The sequence below is a fragment of the Dermacentor variabilis genome, chromosome 11 (genome assembly GCF_050947875.1).
Source record: "Dermacentor variabilis isolate Ectoservices chromosome 11, ASM5094787v1, whole genome shotgun sequence".
NCBI classification, from domain to species: Eukaryota; Metazoa; Arthropoda; class Arachnida; order Ixodida; family Ixodidae; genus Dermacentor; species Dermacentor variabilis.
In genome coordinates this window covers 65671173-65688593 of record NC_134578.1, presented here as the reverse complement: position 1 = coordinate 65688593, position 17421 = coordinate 65671173, and the positions used below count along the sequence as shown (strand labels likewise).

Genomic DNA, 17421 nt, shown 5'->3' with positions numbered 1-17421 from the left:
TCAGAAACATACCCCAGCTTGTTTCAGACGAAGGGGAATGCGAAAAGTGAATGCCATCTCATCCCAGCCGCTTCGAACTCTGAACCATTGCCACAACCCCACGGACTGCTGTCGGAGTGGTTTTTAACAAATTTGCCGGCTTGTACATTGTGCACGGGTGATGATGTCGTGGAACAAGGAGAGAGACTGAAGGCAGACGCAGTCATTACATATGCAAAAAGGAAAAGGTTCTAAAAAATGGCCGCGAGCAAAGAAACAAAACGGAGCGCGCAGCAATACATAGTATGCACATGACGTCACATCCGCTGCTGTCGTCTGCTTTCGCTACCTTCCGCCATCTTTGGGTACCTTATCAACAGGTGCACACATAGGCCTATAGGTTCCTCAAAATGGCGCTGCCGTAAACCGGAAGTCGCGGAGTATCGTTGAATGACGTACGTGCATACTATGTATATGCAAAGAGCAAACAAGAGCTTGACAAAACAAGAGTATATACAAGTAAACAAGAAAGAAAAACATTAGGCATCGGAAGACAAAGAATTGGATGTTACAAAAGAAATTCATGGCCTTCTATGACCCCTAACCCATTAACAACCGCACAAATGGGGTGGCTGGTATGGGCACACAACCGTAGTGGAAAATAAACACGAAAACAGAAAAAAAAAAAAAATGACCTATGGATCTCAACATAATCCATCGGCTAGTCCTTGTGCAGATGAGATGAATTGGTGTTACTTGGCCTTAGTCCAATGATGCAGTTTGACAAAGTTGGGTCCGCTGAAGTGGACTACTGTGACAAACAATCGGCTGCCACATCAAATGCAAATACATGGCCCTTCCTCTTTATGCTACATGAAGGTGACGTTAGGCCGAAGACACTGGGGTCCAATTGAGTGAAGATGCACACTACTATGGTATACCGTCATCTGTGGCCATCGACATGAACCCACAACGCTTCTGCCATCTGGTCCAACCGCCGGCCTAACGTTGACTGCCGCACAGCCGAAAATTCTCTACCCCTTCCTTAAAAATACCAGCCACTCAGTGCAAGGAAAGGCTGCACCTCTACATCGCCAAGGTTGCGCACCAGAAAAATGTGGCCTCTAGAAACGATAACGCCTGCTTATACAGTGAACATTCTTTTCCATTTTTTGCTGCTACTTGAAGAAATCGGCTGGACCCCCCCCCCCCTCACCCTCCTCTCACTAATAAATGTAAACACCGTCACTTTTGAACATTTTTACTTCCACCACCTCCGCACGTCAACTTATATCAATTTTGCCATTGTAAGCGGGGGGAGAAGCAAAGGCGTTTCACGGCCGCACGTTTCCATCAAGAGGTCATGGCAGTTATTGCCCTGACAAATACAGGTCATGGTTCTGAAACATTGGCTCTATAGAGAGACACGACTTGTTCGATTCTAATGACAGGTTACATGAATTGAAGAGAAAGAGATGTGTGCAGGGGGGTGGGGTGAAAGAGCATGGCTCAGCGAAGGAAGAAGCCAACCCGTGCAACGCAAGCACAACGCAGCTAGAGAAGAGCGTGGGCTCAGTGACCTATCCTGTCCGCTAGCCGCATGCATTCGTGATATACCTTGCAAATGTCCCGAGCAAACTGCGCTAATAGTCGCTACTGCACCCCCCTTGTTGGCCGTTGTTGAGGTGTCATCACACGTGTGGCCAGCAGAACTCTCCTTTTCCTTTCTTTCTTGCAACTATCACAAATAATTGTTTTTTTCAGAATCAGACGCGACTGAGCTGATGCTGACGTGTAGGTGTTTTTTTTCCTTGTGCAGCAGTCTTCCTTTCTGTTTTTTTTTTAAAAGGAATTTTTAGTGGGTAAGAGGGGGAAGGTTGTCCTGAAGTTCTTCGGCAAGGGAACCCCCCCCCATTCCCTATTGGGAAGCATGGTGGGGTCATTGGCCTCCACCGGATCGCAAGATAAAAGAATGTCGCTGCCTTTAGTTTTATTCAGGGGGCTCAGTCGCACCAAGCGACCCTCTCCGTTGGCCTACCCTTCTCCTCCAAGCTGAGCCTGCACGTTATCAGTGGCAAGCAGCTGCACTGTGGAAGCAGTGAGCAATGGAGCAGACAAATTTTACTCCACCCCTCCTTCCGCAGGCCCAAAGTCACCCGAATGTGCACTCCATTGCCCCCCCCCCCCCCCCCGCAGCTCTTGATCCCAATCTTAGACATTAGATCCCGATCTGACTCAATCGCATCAAAAATGTGCCAGGTGACCACCATATTAGACTTCCGCGGCGTTGTGCTATTTCAGCTCCAATTTCCTTACTTTTAACAGAGTAGTTGCTTTTATTGAATTACCGCATATATAGAATTTTTTTAGCCGTCCAATTCCCTTCATAAGCAGGGTTTACTGCTCACTTTAAAATCCCTGACATCACAGTGATGTCGCGGCATCAGGGCTTTGGCGTGAAACTAAGAAAATGAAGCTTTGACGCTTATTTTCTCTTCTGATAACCAACCTAGTATAGCGAAATTAACAACAATAGCGCTTTCGAAGAACACATTATCAGGCGAAACTGATTTAGTGTCCCTTTAAAAATGGACCACGAATTGATTTGATTGAATCATTTTGATTCAAAACAAAAAACAAGCCTGCGAATCCAGAAGTGGCACAACTTCATCGGCAGCCCGCCCCCATCCTCCTCCCTCCCTGCCCACTCACCTGTAGTGAGCAGGAGTGAATGGAACTGGTATTCCTCATAAAGCACTTCCACCAGGCTCTCCCTGATGGAGGGGAAGTTGAAGAACGGCTCCGTCAGGATCAGGCAAGTCTCCTCAAATTGGCACTGTGATAAAGAAAGCACACTTGCAACAGAAAGTAACGCAAAGACCAACACAATCACACGGGATGGTTTGAACTGCTAAACTCGCGCTATGGAGAACAAGTGCTAAACTCACACTGTTTATTCACCGACATGGGCTGCTACACACGGAAGAAATGAAGGGCACTTGGACGAAACAGGGCTGCCAGCATGAAGGTGTCTAACCACGCGCACATTAAGAAAAAGCTTTCTCTCAGTTATAAAAAGTTGATAGACAGATGGCTGACACAATCACTCCCACTCTTTAATATTTAAGAATGCTTCTAATATCAGTTGCGCACCTGTTTTACTACTTCTACTAAAAACTTTTATCTCACCAAGTTGTCGGTCACGAACGCGGGTGTTACAATCCTCAGCTAAACAAGACCTTTCTGTATTCTGCAGGTGCTCCGAAAGGTACAAGAAATGAACACAAAATGGAAGCACAGTGCGGCAGACAAAGGAAGAAAGCCACGCAAACGGCAATTACGATTACTAGTGCAAGTTTTCCCTTTCACCTTTCCGTGCAGTTTCTTTGATCTTCACCCTTGCGTGAGCATGTATCATTGATGCGTGTTCCTTCCGCCCTTTCACAATAATGTCTCTCCAAAGCGGCTACGCTTTTATGCCCATCCTGAGCTCCTTTTAAAACTGAATTTGACTATTCACTGTAACACCGAATGCCTTCCACCAACTGCTTACTTTTTCTATTCTTTTCAATGCGTCCCCTCATTTCTTGGGCCTTCCTTCAGTCTGTCACGACAGCATGCATTATTCTGCAAGATAACACATGTAGAATGAATCCTGTGCTGCATTGAAGCAGAGAAGCAAAAGGAAATTCACCAACAATTATGATACTCCCTGATGCGAAATTTGAGCGCAGCTCTATACGTGTTTTCATTTCGTGATATACTGAGACAAAGAATTTGAGAGAGACATGTAGCAGAGCCGGCAATCGTCGAAAATCTGATCTGCGCGTCCAGTGCGTCAGCTTTTATACATGACTCATCAAAGGTTCCAGTGCAGTCGCTGGTGCCACTTGGCTTCCCGAAAGTAGGTAGCACACAATTTTCATTGTGCTTACAGTCAGATTACAAAACAATAGCAAAACGTGACAGCTGAAACAAGCATGAAAGAGACTAAACCAAGCAAACCAAACAAGCGTGAGCGAGAGCAGACGTGAGCAGACGACAGAATGAAAGGAGCTGTCCGGCTTAGAGCAGATACGAGTATGCATAGAGCGGTCACGTGGTTGAAGGCGCCGCTCCCATTGGTCTCTGCCATTTACGGCTCGTGCCCTTTCATCTGCCGCTCCATGTTCGTTCTTTCATCTTTTAATGTCGTTCTCGTTCGCATGGTTATGCCACCGCCACCACTGGAACGGGCCATTAGGAGCTGTGCTCTAAAAATATATGAACGTTACTTCAAGCGCTTCCTTTGTGAAACACCACTGTGTGGTGCTGCCTAGTAGCTCGCCAGTGGCTTTGACAGAAAACTGTCACATCTTTTATGATAGCCTATGCAACACGGCCACTACCCATTTCTTGATGGTACTACAGTACATTTTCAGTCATTTGACTATGGCTAATTTGATTTTCGAGATAATTAGATCGTGACCGAAGGTCCTGGCTGGTGGCCATACATTTCTATCAGTGCAAAGTTTTATTTTGATCCTGAAACTGGCCATCAGCGAATAATCAGAAGTTGATTTGGTCAGCACGGGCACATCTGATGGAAATGGTGAATCGAATTATCTATTTAACAACCTGAGAACATTAAAATTAGCAAAGTCCTGATGACACGACCAGGGAAAGTCGTCAATTATTGTACAGTACAGTGTACAGTGCAAATCGTCAATTATTGAGCAGTAGGCAGTGCTAATTAAACAGTGTGTTGAGATCACAGTGACTTCTTGCGCTACCCTGTCACTTGTTTTGCCTACTTGAGGAATTCGTCTGTACTATACAGTCAGCGGCCGATTTTTTTGTACCTCCTAGCCGCTGTGAAAATGTCTGAAAAATCTAGCAGTACGAAAAAATAAATGCATGCCTTTACTGCCCCCACGGGCTCAAATCGCCACAGGCACGTCCAAAAAGTCCTGCCAGTACACTTGAAAGGCATATCGGTGCTCGTACTGTGACACCAGATGGTGGGTGCTGGCATGTTCAATTAAAGAATACATACGGAGTCCCATGACAGTGGCCCCTTCCTGCTCTTGGTACGTTTAATTGCAATACATTGTGTGTGCTTGACCGCACAACACCGCTGTATTGTGGCAAAGCTGACTTTCAGGAACCGGCATTGTGCAACACTTACTCTTGAAGTACTTTCTGCGTTTTGAATCCATTGATGGGGATGAAAGATCCAGAGTCAGTGCCATTGCTGATGGCAGCGAATTCTTTCAATGACCAACATGACACCGAACCGTAAAAAGCTTGGTAGTACATATCAAAGCAGCTAGGTCTAGCATTGCTGTGGTGGCTACAGCTACGGCTGGTGGTGGTTTTGATTATCATTTCAAGCCTGTGGTCACAGCAAAAAGTGCGGAAAATCAGACAGCAAAAAGTTTCAGCATCAGAAGTTTCAGTCGTCTTTAAACATTGCCTCCATGGGGAACGTGGCAGTGCCAGAAAGGCGTCCGAGTTATCTGGCATGTCCCAAAAATTGTTCGTTGACTGTATATGTATAATATGTATTTTATGCTGCGCCACATGTTCACTTGTATGCCTTGTATATATTATAGCTTTTTTGCGTCTATTTCCCTAAATATCCCTTCAAGAATTGTACTCCCTGATATGTTCATTTTTCGTGTATTTTACTTTATAGTATTAGTACCTTACGTTGAGTTTTACTCGTGTTATTTCCTTAAGCGTACCTTTGTGGCCCTTCATTACTTCAGTTGTTCCTTTTACATGTTTTTGGTAGTAATGAGTCCTGCATTGAGGCCTATCTTTTGTATTACACTTTAGAAGGCTGTTTACTCTTTCTTTTCCCCCTTGATTTTGTACCCCCCTTACACAATGCCCGCATAGGGCCTGTAAGGTATTTTAAATAATAAATAATAATAATAATAAACTTGCTTGAAGCAGTTGCCCTCTTGCATTCTTTCACCATCAGAAGACGTTCATTGGAAGGTTCAGAAACTGATGAGTGAGACTTTTTCGTGAACAGGATTTACTTTTTCAACACCCGTGAAATTATACAACCAGCCCAGATTTGTAAACATGAATTATTTGGGAGAGTTGGCATGCAGAGCTCAGCCCGGATAAAACTACCGTATTTACTCGCATAATGATTGCACCCCTGAATTTTGTCGTCAAAATGTGTTTTTTTTTTTGTTTCCCATGTAGTGATCACACCCCGAACTAGCCGCAGCGATATGTCCTGTGCCAAGTCTACCTAATAATGATCGCGCTTACCATCTGTCGAATGCTACGCGAATGACTCTTCAAGACAAGCCAAGCGGTCTGCGCACATCAAACATTGTTAAAGCAGATGCACCATTTCATTCCGTTCATCACTTTCCGTACTTCCATGGCAAAAGAAAACCTGCAACCAAACTTGCCTTTATTATGTGCAGGCTTTATAATGGTTGTGGTCAACAACAACAACAAAAAAGGTGCCTTTCAATTTTTCTCGGCTGCACTCGTGGGCACGCAACAAACCGCGAGCGGCAACGATAGCAGCCACGTTTACACTGATACGTTAGAAGTGTACCCTATTCACACGCCGACGCTTGTAACACAGCTAAGATATTCGCCCGCTCTTAGCGGAAACGTGCCGTATTAGGATAGTAGCGAAGACAAATGCTACAGTTTTCACAACTATTGCCGCAGCATGCCTACCATGTGTTTCTGTCACTGGCAGCTAAGCGTGCCCATCTGTTTCTGTCCCCTCAAAGTCTACATGGCTACGTTATTGCCGCAAACTTGCCGATATTAACTACATTATTTATTACTGATACGGAAGAAACTGTTTCAGTGCACGTAATGTGCTCACGAGAAGAAAAAAAGAAACGGGCCGGCCGCCATTTTTGTTTTGGCGTCCCGCTACACACAGCAGCAGCCACCCATTTGTTGACTGTTGTCATCCCGCAGCAAACGCAGGATGAAAAAATTTCTTTTTTTTGCGGGAAATTGAACCCGCGTAATGATGGCACCCCTGAATTTGCGTCAATTTTTTTGTCAAAAAAGTGCGATGATTATGCGAGTAAATACGGTAATGCCTTCATTGCACAAAATGTGTTCCCTACTGTATATCAGAAGACCCTTGCAGTTGGACTTGCCTTCAAAATTACCGATACAGCACTCACAAAGCCCAAGAAACGACGATGCTTGATTTCTAAAAATTACGCGCACTAAATTCAGTGGCAGAAATTGCTGATTGAGTGCTAATTAGTCTCTGAATGGAACTCTACGAATTTGTCAAGCCACCATCATGGCTGTTGGTAAAGCCCGCATCCCATACAACATGCTTCGATGAAATACTATTAAGTTCAAGGAAGATGATGTCAAGACCACTGAGACCAATCCCTGGCTTGTCCCTTTCCTAGCTCATAGGAACACTGCCACCCTACAGTTGATTCTGTTAGCTGAAGCCAAATTGAGCAGGACACAAGTTGTTATAAGCAGACTGTTCTCTCACAGGCTACTTTCAAACATTTTGGTTGTTGAGAAACTGTAAATAGTAGCCCAAAGTTCGCTGTAAGCAAGATCATCATATCTGGACTCAACCATATTTAATCATGACCCCAATAACTGGAGAGCAGCACTAAGGAACAGTGAATGTTTCAAGGGTTCCTTATCTCCCACCGAAAACGTCTACGTCCGGCCTCCTCTAGGCAAATTTTCCAGCAAGTACATCAAGTAATCAGTTAGGCCACACTTTGAAGTTGGAATCCAGTTATCACTGATCGAAATCAATGGTATTCACTTTTACTTTCGATTAACAATAACCTCAAAGAATTTTTTGGTGTAGTGTAAATCCTGGGGTAAGAGAGAAGCCGTAGTGGGGGGCTCCTGATGAATTTTGACCGCATGCTCTTTAAATTAAATTATAGGGTTTTACGTGCCAAAACCACTTTCTGATTATGAGGCACGCCATAGTGGAGGACTCCGGAAATTTTGACCACCTGGGGTTCTTTAACGTGCACCTAAATCTAAGTACACAGGTGTTTTCACATTTCGCCCCCATCGAAATGCGGCCGCCGTGGCCGGGATTCGATCCTGCGACCTCGTGCTCAGCAGCCCAACACCATAGCCACTGAGCAACCACGGCGGGTGCCTGGGGCTCTTTAATGGGCACCAAAATTCAAGTGTTTTGCATCCGGCAACCCACATATTTCCTATAAAAGTGACTTGAGGGAGCAGTGGTACTAGTGTCTATAGGAGCTGGAAGCAAGGTGCTTTGCAAATTGGTCATTTTCAACCATATGTTGCGTTGTAAATACAATTAATACACAGCAAACAAAGGTGCAGGAACGTTAGAAACCACAAGCAGTAACAAAGTACTGACCATTACACCCATGACAACTGAACTACCAGAGTGCCAGAGTTCATCTCTAGTAATTTTAGTAATACAGCTCTGTCGCACCTCCCAAGAGAATGCTGGCCATGGCAGCTGGGGTTCGAACCCACAACCTCACGCTCTGCAATGAAAACGCCGTGGCTACTGAGCCACAGAGGCGGGTTTGCTCAACGAGTTCCCCAGCTGCCCCCGAGTGATACAGTTGCAAAGTGGTGTGGTGCTTACGTTGAAGACGTCCTTCCCGAACATGTAGTCCCACACCTGCTTCTCCACTTCCCAGTTGACCAGGTATCCCTGCGGGAGAGATGAAAACGAGAGGACGGTCGTACAAATTAATTAGGAAAAGTCATGCCGTACCACAAGAGGTGAAAGAAAGTGCGGAATTGTCATCCATCCGGGAGAGGCCTGCCAAGCTACAGTAAAAATAACTAGGGGTGTGTGAATATTTGCAATTTCGGATACAAATCAAACACTCCCCTCTATTCAATTCGTACTCAGTCGGAGAATTCACCATTCGAAGCTGTCAAAGGAATAAAAAATTCAGGCAGAACTCATCTACATCATCTGCTTACGCTACGTACGTCCACGTCCTGTCGTTCACTTAAAATCATCAGTGTAAAACTAAGCGCAATATAATCATGAATGTCCACCAACTAGCCTCCTTCATTGCTTTGCCTGATCTACAATGAATAACCAAAACGTGTCATGTATGAGCCATGTACACTGCAAATGGGTTTTTCTCTCGCGCTTATCTATCTCTGGGCACGTTGCGCCAGTTAGCGGTGCTACTGCAATGTCTGCGTATACCCAGTGATACATGCCCGAGTGAATGGCCCACATTTTAGATCGCATCACCTTTGGGGTCAGTCCACAATTTTTGCAAGGATGTGCAAGATTTGAAGATTGCGAGTAGGGGCGTGCAAACAGCAGTTTTCGGGATTGAACCGAACAGTTTTCGAATGAGGAAAAGTCGTACTTGCCACTTAGAATTTAGTTAGCAAGCTTCTCTTATTGGGGGGGGGGGGGGGGGGGGCACATCACGTTATGAACTGTTTAATAAAAGCAGAAATGGAGCACTAGCCACCGATTAGCACATTGTTCCAAAACCCAGGGCTGTTTGCAGCGTGTGAATGATATCATTTTAAAAGCAAAAGTCAGGCTCCTGAGAGACATAGCGTGTTTCACTATGTAACTTATCATTTTTTAAGCCTACTATGGCCACCGATATGAAATTTGTTGCCCTTTTGCTCCAATTTCATGTTCGACAGTGTTCACTTGACAATTTAAAATATTCAAAAACTATTCATATTTATGAATAGTGGCTATTCAACTCTGAGAGTGAATCGGATAGAAGGTAATTTGATTTCTTATTCAACAGTTTCAAATATTCGCACAGTCCTAGTTTATGAACAGATCAACAGACACTATTGATCTGCTCATATGCAAGACAAGGTACCAAATCTGATGCTGACCTAATACCAGTGTCGCATGGGCATTTTCAATCCCAATCGAGCCTGGCCACAATTGAACTTTTCTACTGCAATCGGCAATAATCACTGCTACTCAGGGTGTTGGACTGAATTCGGGTTCCGTTTTAGTTCACGCTTTTCAGTTCAATTCAAGTTCAGCTCTGGATAAAAAAAAAGGAGTCTGAACCATTTCAGAGAATACTAAACTGGCTCATTTGGGTTCAAACAGGTTTGAAGAAAGAAAAAGACATTTGCATGCCTCCAGTTGAACTAAGTGCAACGTTTTAGAGAGATCCTTGGCTACTAGCTATGTAAGACCGTTTTCTTTCGCGCAGGCATTAACTTGCAAATGTTATCACAAAAATGATGCACGATACATAGCTGCATGTCAGGGTTGGAATTTGTACATTTAGTAAGCTTTGTAGCACCCTGTGTGCCTATTCAGCGGTTTGCCCCGATACCAGTCCTCCAAATTTTTTCCTGCGTTGGATTCTTGAAGGTAAATTAAAAATGAATTTCTGGGGTTTTACATGCCAAAACCATGATTTGATTATGAGCCATGCCACAGTGAAGGAGTCTGGATTAATTTTGAGCACCTGGGGTTCTTCAATGTGACCCAAAGGCCTAGTACATGGGCGTCTTTTGCATTTCACCCTCGTCGAAATGTGGCCGCCGTGGCCGGGATTCAATCCTGCGCCCTCGGGCTTAGTAGCACAATGCTACAGTCACTCTAGCCGGTGATTCTTGAAGTTGCCCACACTCGTTGTCCATAGCGTGCAAAATCAATATCTATTCTGCTGTTAACTACCACGTATTATGTTCACCTTATTTTAATAAGGCACCTAGTTGTAAGCGAACACGTAATATCATAGTTAATCGGGCCGCCGGGCTAGTTTGCAAGTAACTGAAAACTGAGCATGAGAAAAAAGAAAGACAGGACGACTGAGGCGATGGGAGTCGACTCACAAATTGTTGAACTCCGCACAAGTTTTACACCTGTGAAGGAGAGTAGGAGTGTGCATTGTATGGAGGTAAGATTTCAGGTGAGACAAGAGATCAGAAATGTCGGCCACCAAAGGGGCAACGCGGACGTCAACTGGGGATACGGAGCAGCGCATTTCGAAAATAACGATTAAATGGGAACAATGAATTTCTGATATTTTTTTGGAGGTAGTTTACGTGTTCTGTAAAGGTTAGGTTCGAATAAAAAATAATGCCGAGGATTTTTATTTTTGATTAACATCTGAGGATGACGCTATTTGAAGGAACAGTAGGTTTTCGATAGAAGTATTGGCGTGACTTTTGGGTAAGCATGGGAAGCACGATTTTTCTGTGCTGGTCACTCCTACACAGCACGCCCAGCTGGAGATAACACGAGTGCCCTTGCTTATTGATCCGATTGGTTGGTTGCAGAAATCACAACCACCTGTGCCGGCGTGTTCCTGTGTTGACACACCGGGTGGTAAAGGGAGCTTTGAAGGTCAATGAATAATAAATATCCCATAGTAAATGACTTATTGGTGAGCCCGCAGGACTTCCTACTGAAGGTGAAAACCACACCTCCAATTGGAAGGTGTGGTTTACACTTGGCGCTAGAGCAGCAAACGACAGTTCGGGAAACACTTTCCTAACTGATGGCAGGTGTTTTTAGAGTTGTTACGAGATTTGAAAAACTGTAATAGTACTACCATGGGATGCAAAATGCTGTCAAGGCACATTTGAAATCAAGAGAGATGTGTGAAGCGTGTAACTTCTTACGTTTAATTTCACCAAGTGTTCTTATAGTAAAACCAAATTGTAAAACCAAATTGTAAAACCAGATTGTTTAGGCTAGGGTACATGATTAGAGTGTATAAAATAACATTTACTCGAATTCGAAAGCTGTTTGAAATTTTTGCCAGAAATGAAATCCATTAGATGAGGCCAGCATGACGAGAGTGAATTGGGTGGCTGGTCACGTTTTGCTGCAAGAATAATGCTACCTTCTCGTCAACAAATGGGGAAGTGCATTAGTTTTAAAACAAGAATTAAGCGTCAAAAAAAGAATGCTGGTTGCATATGAAAAAAGACTGTTCAACATGCGGAGAGCGAGCCCGTCCCATCCCTCAGTAGAACGGGTGTTACCCAGGGTTTTTGATTTCTCCAATGGTGAAAGGCATGTCATTAGTTTGATTTCGGTCAGCCATTGACTGCTGGAACCAAGTGAAATAATCATCGGCAGTTAATCTACAGAAGTTAGAGTGGTCAACAGACCAGCGGAGCGTAGAAGACTTATTACGGGACCACCGTGCGGAAGTGAAAAGATGAAAGTTACTGTTTTTCAAACAAGACTGGTAATGGGAGGCCAAATATATTTTGCTGTTTTAATGATATGCAAATCCACTTGGAGGCCGGTGGACATAGGCAAAAGCTTCATGGTATGGAGACTTGCAAAGTTCCCCAAGTTGGGGTTCTTTTATATTGCGAAAACGCCTATGCATTGGTGATGCATTCACGCTCAATTGGCAAATCTGGTGTCCACCAGGAGTTGCTCCCGCCTGATCGCGGAACAACTGGTCGTAAATGAGTTTTACGCAAGTGTCTGAAATGAATGTCGAATTTAACGAGAATCTTTAGACCTCCTTTTGAATAAAGGGGAGTTAGCTGAATGAATTGGAAGCAGTTAGAATTACAGAGCGATTCCAGAATGTTTTGTGTTCCAAATTTTGTAAGGAATTTCAGTTGAGCCTTGTTTTGAGAGAAAAAAAAAACAATTGAATATTTTGATAGTAAGAGCTTTGGAATCTTTAACAAACCAGTCATAGCTACACGAGGCAAGAGCAAGAGATGCTAACACACCATCCATCCAGTTGTGAACAATCTGTAATTCAAATATAGGTAGAGATCGAGTGTTACCGAGTGCTTTGAGATTATGGGCGAATGCGAATTGTGATAGCTATGCACCATGCATACTATCTCCATCAACTGGGCCCTAAAGCTAGCGTTTCATACGGAAGTTGCCAGCAATATTTACAAATCAGTATATGATGTGAGTGGTGAAAACTTCAATTTCTTCAAGCCATGGTTCAAGCAGAGCATGAGGCTGTGCATAAACTGCAATGATGACATTCGTAAAACCAGGAGTCACAAAATTTGCCCCCTATACTACCTCTATTGAAGTGTGAAATGCAAATGTGCCGTATCCATTAATGGACGCTAATAGGTGCCAACAATGCGTCCAGTTGAGTTAGCCAATGACATCACAGTGGTGAACCACAAGACTGTTACAGAGATAACACTCCGTGCACTGTGATGAATTGACACAACAGACGTCCTTTACTCTCATCAATGCAGTGTACCGCATGGTCATTCAATCAAAAGTTACCCTGGGTTGAACCTGTGGTTGAACCGGTTTAGAACAGTTCCTCCAAAATGTTACAGTTCGGGTTCAGGGTGGGAGAAAACATATTATTTCAGTTCGGTTCCGGTCTGGTTAGCTCTGGCATACCACGTGTTGCTAAGTGGGCCCAAAGCATTTGCCAAATTTGCCAAATATGCAATGTAAAACATAATGCGGATGCCGGCCTTCGATCGCAGTAGACAAACTTGATTGCAATGTGTGAATCGTTATTGACTGAATCCAGATCCAACACCGTTGTGATTGAAAGTGTGTGCGTAGCAGTTATCAATCCATACTGAGCTCAATCTAGATCAGGCTCAATTGCAAGCAAAGATGCCCTTGTAGCAGCACTATCGAGCTCAATCCAGCTCACGCTCAATTGTGATCGAAAGTGCCTGTGTAGGAGCACTTGATCCAGACAGGGTTTCACGGTGATCAAAAGATCCTGTGCGGCATCACTCGATCCAGATTGGGGTAGATGGTGACAGAAGGCGCCCGCATAGCAGCACTCGATGCAGATTGCGATCGGTGCCGATCAAAAGTGCCCGTGTGCGACATTGGCATAAGGACTCCATTGGAGCATGCACACGAGATGGCGTAATCAAGTCATGCAAACCTTCTGGAATGGCAGCAGGTAGAAGAGGCCCGACATGTCCTTGCAGTCATCCAACTGATCGGCAATGAACTGGCGTCGACGCTCACTCTTGGCTTTAGTGATGCAGTTTGGAAGCACCCTGCAAGCAGGTTTTGTATGCACACACTAGGTTAAAAGAGCGGCAAGATTAAATTCTAGAACTTTTTTTTTATATATGTAAGTCCAAACACTCTAAACTTTAGAAAAAGTACTGGCAAGTGTCAAAGCACCATCAAGAATCTACTAATAATTATTTACTGCTCTCTGTAATACCACTTATGTACATCAGGGTACTTATGTGGTAAACATACTCCTGATGTCTTACTCCTACAAACCACTTCCAGCACCTGGGAGGTGGACGAGTCATGACGTCATGACACAGTGACTCGCTCTGTTCCTGATATTACTGCAGCTGCCACTTGTGAGCAAAGCTAGAGGAAACGTTCACAGCACTCATGTTTTCTTATGAGCAACAGACATTCCGACACAGCCTTACTGCTACATGACATCGGCGAACCTTGCTCTGCATGATGGTGCCGCGATAATGTGGATGATGACAGGACCGACATCTTGAGACAACAAACGCACGCACTGACTGAGTACTAGAATTAGCAGTCTTCGACCAAAACTTTTTTCTTGTACCAGATACCTAGCATTACGTGAAACAGGGGAGTTTGGCTTCACCCAGTGGCAAGTTGTTTTTTTTTTTCGTCCATTTCATTTCTATTCAGCTTATCCTTTTTACACTTCAATTAAATCTGCACTTAATTTCTCTTATGTTTTTACTGGGTTCGTATGGTTGCATTTAACAAAAAAATTGGGCCCCTCAGTTTTCCATCTTCTTCTCGTTGATTTTATTGTATGTGCCATTTTGAAGCCAGCTTGGCTGCTTCTTTAGAGGTAGCGATGGATAGGAGATGTTTAATTGTCGTCAGCCCTAAAGCTGTTGAGCTGGCTTCAAAATGTTGGGCCAATAATCAAATTTTGGCTGGAGACGTGTACCTCCCAATGTACAAGGGGCCTTTATAAAGCTTATATTTTTGCTACCATAAATTCGGAACAGGCTTACACAGTAGGCACCGAAATGAGCATGCGCCTCTCTAGTTTTAGTGGAATATAAGAACTGTGTCCTATCCAGTACCGTGTGTAACACCCCCCCCCCAAAATAAAAACGGAAGTGATAGTGCCCGTAAGTTTTTCTTTTCAATAGACACAATGCCAAAGAAATGCATGCCGAGCTGCTGGCGGTGTATGGTGACAACGCCCCAGCCGGTGACATTGCTGTGAAGTGGTGCAGATGATTTCAATTTCAATGCAGTCAAACAAACCCAGACAATGAAGAACGGATGGCCGACCGTCGCTCAATCGCAAAGTGCATGTAGATGTGGAAGCGGCAGCTCTGGTGCTTGGTGACCAGCGGACAATTGTTGAGCAAATAGCACAGCAAGTTAACGAGAATGCAAGCTGAGGTTAAGATCGCAGCCGAGTCTCATCAACTAGTTTCTGTTCCTCGAGGACAACAATACAAACTCATGAATGCCCCTTGTATTAGCGTGACCAGATTGCCAAAACGTCTGGATTCCGATGCGGAGCCCCCAATGTTCACTTTTTTTTTTTACTTGGGCATGTATGATATTTTTAATTTTGCAAAGTACATTTATTACCGCATCCCAACGGCACCGTTGTATTGCATTTAGGCAATGTATCTGGGCAAAGGTGTTAGCTGGATACAAAAGCGCTAGCATTTGTTGGGCAGAATGGCACATGCCTTAAGGTAAACGCAAAAAAAAAGGGGGGGGGGGGAGGACAGTGTGGTGATAGACAGCAGAGGTGGTAGCTTTTATCTGGTTTCATTTTGAGAAACCCATGCTAAAGAAAAATTATGGCGCACAAGCGTAGGCAGTGAGCACAAACGCGCACAAGAAAAACAAAACAAGAAAGCAAGCATCAGGAGCTCTGACATTACATATTTCTAAACAGCCATACCTATAAGCTTACGTTGTCAAGTTTTTTTCTTTTTTTTTTGTCACAGTTCCATAAGGCAATACTCAAACAGTGGTCGACTTTCAAGCAACATCGACTACCCACGTCAGCTCGTGTTTTATAATACGGGTGTCACACGGCGCACTTTTGATCACGATGAAGCCCGATCCTGATCGAATTTGTCGGTCGTGATTGACTCCTTTTGCGCAAGCAGCACGAGGGAGCCAATCACAGTCTATAATTTCGATCCGGATCGCGCTTAATCGGAATCAAAAGTGGTCGTGTGACACCGGTATAACAACGCACTAAGTACTTTATTACAACAGTTAATGTGACACCTTGCAATCGAAACGCTGGTGACCCTCGTTGGGCGATTAATCGTCCAGTGATTACCGCAAATATCAGCATTTGGGCGAACCGCAGGTTGCATTTACTTCTCGCAATTAAACCGTTCGCTTTATGTCGAATCAAACTGAATCGAAGCGCACCGACTCATCCTATCACGCATTAGTGTGGCATCACGAAAAGTCAGGTGACATTTTTTCCCCGAGAAAAAAAGAAGGCTCCGAGTGGCGCGTTACACGGAGACTTTTATGAGTGACGCGGTCTTGTGAAATATTTTCTTTTCGGAATTAAAATGCGGAGACAAAATTGTGCCGATGAGTCCGATCTCAGAAATCGCAGGTCTGCAGTGAATGTGTTTCAAACTGAGCGCTTCAGTTACTTAAAAGCGAGGTAAATAGCAAGCGCAGATGGCTTGTTTTCAGGCGCTTGATTAGAAGAAGAAATATCGCCGAATCTTAATGGATAAGCGATGCTTTGCTCTTCGGTCGGAAGACTAGGGGTAACAGAGCAAAATGTTCATGCTGAAGGCGTCAACCGCACATTAATACACAGTGAATGCAGGTTTACACGTCCCATTTTTGTAACGACTAGCCTGGCCACTAACCTGGGAACATTTTGCGTTGTGAAACCGGCTTTTATAGACCCACCGCCGTTGTCAACAACCAAACAGTGCGCTGCCATTGCGGCATGCGTGAACGCCAGCGTTGCCTTCTTGCCAATTAAGACACTGCCAAAACTGACGAGCCACTTAGATAGCTCTGACTATAGACTCGTCAGAATTACTCTTCACGTAAAACTTGACATATAACAACTAGGCATTAAATGTACATCGTTTAACTTGTCAGAAATATTATAATTTTCACCTTCAGTTTCACTGTACTTGCTCAAAAGAGCATTGTTTGATTGTCTCGTTATAAACATTAATTCATAATCCGCCGCAAACTGTCATACTGGATAAAAAAAAGTACTAGAAGACTGGACGAAGGCCATCACAGACCCGAAACAAGACGCCCAGCTCCTGGCTGTCCAGAGGGCCTGGAACCAGGGCCCTCTGAGGGCCCATGGACGGCCTGTGAACGAGCAGCGGGGCATGGCCTCTCTGTTCCGACATGGGACTAGCCAACGGCTGACTAGGGACCTACCTATCAGGCCCCCTTTCTAGCTCCCCAAGACCCCAATAAAGTGGTTTACTACTACTACTACTACTGTGCGCATTTTACACAGTGAACAATTGGAGTACTTTCTAATACGCGCT

At 44.3% G+C, this 17421-nt stretch overlaps 1 protein-coding gene across 1 annotated transcript in view; it reads right to left on the bottom strand.

The window, feature by feature from the left end:
- Nucleotides 1-16869, bottom strand: part of Arp6 (Actin-related protein 6) — a 50766-nt gene extending 33897 nt beyond the window's left edge. The window contains exons 1-4 of the mRNA XM_075676161.1: nucleotides 16771-16869; nucleotides 13821-13938; nucleotides 8582-8650; nucleotides 2692-2815 (exon numbers count right to left, since the gene is read on the bottom strand). Coding sequence (XP_075532276.1) covers nucleotides 2692-2815; nucleotides 8582-8650; nucleotides 13821-13938; nucleotides 16771-16847 — 388 coding nt within the window. The 5' untranslated portion in view covers nucleotides 16848-16869. The remainder of the gene's footprint in view (nucleotides 1-2691; nucleotides 2816-8581; nucleotides 8651-13820; nucleotides 13939-16770) is intronic.
- Nucleotides 16870-17421: the final 552 nt, after the last annotated feature.